At 41.4% G+C, this 2,903-nt stretch overlaps 1 protein-coding gene across 1 annotated transcript; it reads right to left on the reverse strand.

The window, feature by feature from the left end:
* Positions 1–1,108: 1,108 nt before the first annotated feature.
* Positions 1,109–2,634, reverse strand: LOC132045995 (uncharacterized). The gene is made up of 3 exons (XM_059436551.1): positions 2,285–2,634; positions 2,075–2,173; positions 1,109–1,970 (listed from the first exon to the last, which is right to left on the reverse strand). The coding sequence occupies exons 1-3, from the start codon at positions 2,632–2,634 to the stop codon at positions 1,109–1,111; spliced, it is 1,311 nt and encodes a 436-aa protein (XP_059292534.1).
* Positions 2,635–2,903: the final 269 nt, after the last annotated feature.

The following is a 2,903-nucleotide window of genomic DNA, read 5'->3' on the forward strand; positions in this document are numbered from 1 at the left end:
CACGCCATGCTATGGTATGATATGATCTCTATGATATAGTACGACATGATATTATATGATAAGGTATGTCATACTACGCTCTCTATTTTCTATGTCTATGATAAGAGATATCCTCCTAAGATAAGCACGCATAGTACCCGGCCTAAAAGGGCCTTCCTATGTACGGAGTTGTTTTCTTACTTCGTTGTATATCTCCGAACCTATGACTCGGTGATTCTTACTTATGATTATACTTGCGTTGTTTACCTTCACGCCTTACATACTTGGTACACTATTTGTCCGACGTCCCTTCTTGTGGACGCGCGTTCATGCCGCGAGTCGGCGAAGGTAGACGGACACAGTTTCTAGGAGTTCTATCGACGGATAGCGGCGCTCCCGGTTGCTCGGAGCCACGATCTTTTGGTACTACTCTTGTATATGTATTCGGGCACGATAGTACTCGGCCCCCTTCCTATGTATATGTATACTATGTTAGAGGCTCGTAGGCTTGACTATGCACGGAGATGTTTTGTGTGTTCTGATTGTCCTTGTCGCTGTATAATGTATTGTCAAAGTTGGCTGGTCTATGTATATTATTATGTTACCAATGTATATGTCGAAAAAAAAAATGGTGCAGTTCATATGGCCCACTTAGTAATAAAAGTAATATGGCAGACAAGGGGTGCTCGGTACAAGTATCGGGTACTCGTCACGGCCCGAGTTGGGTCGTGACAGTTTGAAAATAGAAAAGGGCATTAGATTGATACTCACCCCATTATCACACAGAGCACGAGCAAATGCATGAAGCCCAATATTACACGGAATGGTAAACGTCCCTGGATCTCCTTGCTTTTGAACTGTGGTGGAAGCAATAATCGAACTCACACGATGAGTTAAATTCACTGTCTCATGTTGAACAGAACTCTTCTTCATAAGTAGGCCTTTCACAAACTTAGCAAATCCGGGCATCTGTTTGACAACATCTAAGAATGGAAAATTCACTATTTCGCTTCAACTGATCATAGAACATTTTACATTTAGCCTCATCATTCTTGTTGGCCAACCTATGAGGAAAGGGAGCTTTTACTTTGTACATCTTAGTCAAAGGGCGAAGAGCCCCTTTTATCGTCTATTTCCTAGTATCAGCAGCAATCTCTGGAATATCAACAGCTTTTTCTTCACCATGGACCTCATCATCCACAATAGGCACATTAGACTGCACCTCTTCTTCCTCATTAATTGGATCTAGATTGATCACTTTCTTGTCAGCACTTTGAAGTATTTTACCGCTGCTCGTGCTAATAGCAAAAGTACGTTCCGCACCACCACCATTCTTCGAGTTTAGAAGAGCATCACTAGGAAGTCCTCTTTTTCTAACAGGATGCTGCTCTCTGAAAAGATCACGCATCTGCTGTTCAAGGTTTTGAATAGACGCTGAGTGAGAAACCACTGTCTCTGATAGCCCAGATAATGTCTTTTCAGTATTCGTCTGACTTGCCAATACTTTTTCAAGCATTGACTCCAACTTCGAACTACCTTGATCATTAGACTGCCCTTTCAGTGGAATATAAGGGTTGGAACTTCTTTTTTTGAAGTTACCATTGTTGTTGTTGTATCTACCATGGTTCGCTCTACCATAGTTGTTATTGTAGTTCCCTTGGTTGTTGTTGAACTTCCCTTGGTTGTTGTTATATGCACCCTGCCCTTGTTGAGGCCTCCAGTATCTCGTATTTGGCCCAGGAGCATCCCCTTTTGCTATATAGTTTGCATATTGAACATTCTCAATTGGCGGAGGGGGACCCTTTTGATATGGACCCTCATGGCATTGGTCTATTCCAGGCAGCATGCCTGAGATATCTTCACAAACATTCACCTTCTTTGCCTCTCTGTCATCCAGTCTCTTCGTCAGTAAAGAGATATTAGTGGCCAGCTGTGCCAATGTCTGCTGCGTCTCCTGGCTATCCTTCCCAATATTTTGGATCGATGGTGCCCTAAGTGATAACCCATCTGAATTACTCGAATGTCATGCTTGACTGTGTGTATTCATTGATCAAGTATATCAGTAATATCAGCACAGGACTTATTCATGAAACACCTGCTAGCAGTATTATTGGCTATTGCTTGGGTCATAGGATCCAACCCTCTGTAGAACTTCTCTTTCAGAATTTGATTTGGGAAATCATGGTTCAGACTCCTATCCAAATATTCTTTGTATATCTCCCAAGCTTCAAAAAGTTGTTCCCCATGATGTTGTTTGAACTCGTAAATCTAATCACGAATTTCAGCTCTTTTACTCAGGGGATACCACTTCCTGAGAAACACTTTGACCATCTCTTCCCATGTAGCAATAGAGTTTAGAGGCAGCTTTGTGAACCATTTTCTCGCTTCTCTGGCTAACGAATATTTGAAGAGTTTCAGCCGAACCGCTTCTTGAGTCACACCCCATTGGATATGCTGAGAGCATACTTCTAGAAAGTTTGTTATGTGCAAGTGAGGATCATCATCGACTGCATTCCGAAAGTATCCCTCTTGTTTGAGTATATGATAGAGGGATTGGTCAAAGTTAATAGTAGTAGCAGTCACCCTCGAATGAATTATTACAGATGCAAAGTCTTCCTCCGCTTCTGACTCATCAGCAAAAACGTTGTTGGCCATGATCACCTAGTTTACAAGGTAGTAAACAAGGTGTGTTGGAATAAAACAAATACTTTAAGAAGAGTAAACACTATTTAGTAATTTCAAAACCGTATTCTTCGGCAATGGCATCAAAATTTGATACGCTCAAATTACACCTTTTAATAGCGTAAAGCGGACGATGTCAAATATAGTAACCCAAAAAGCCTGGGGTCAAATCCCACAGAGAATAAGGTGTGAATATTTTACTAAACAAGCATTATACTAATCTAGCGATCCTGGTGTATTCC

The sequence above is a fragment of the Lycium ferocissimum genome, unplaced genomic scaffold, assembly GCF_029784015.1.
Source record: "Lycium ferocissimum isolate CSIRO_LF1 unplaced genomic scaffold, AGI_CSIRO_Lferr_CH_V1 ctg8953, whole genome shotgun sequence".
Classification (NCBI taxonomy): Eukaryota; Viridiplantae; Streptophyta; class Magnoliopsida; order Solanales; family Solanaceae; genus Lycium; species Lycium ferocissimum.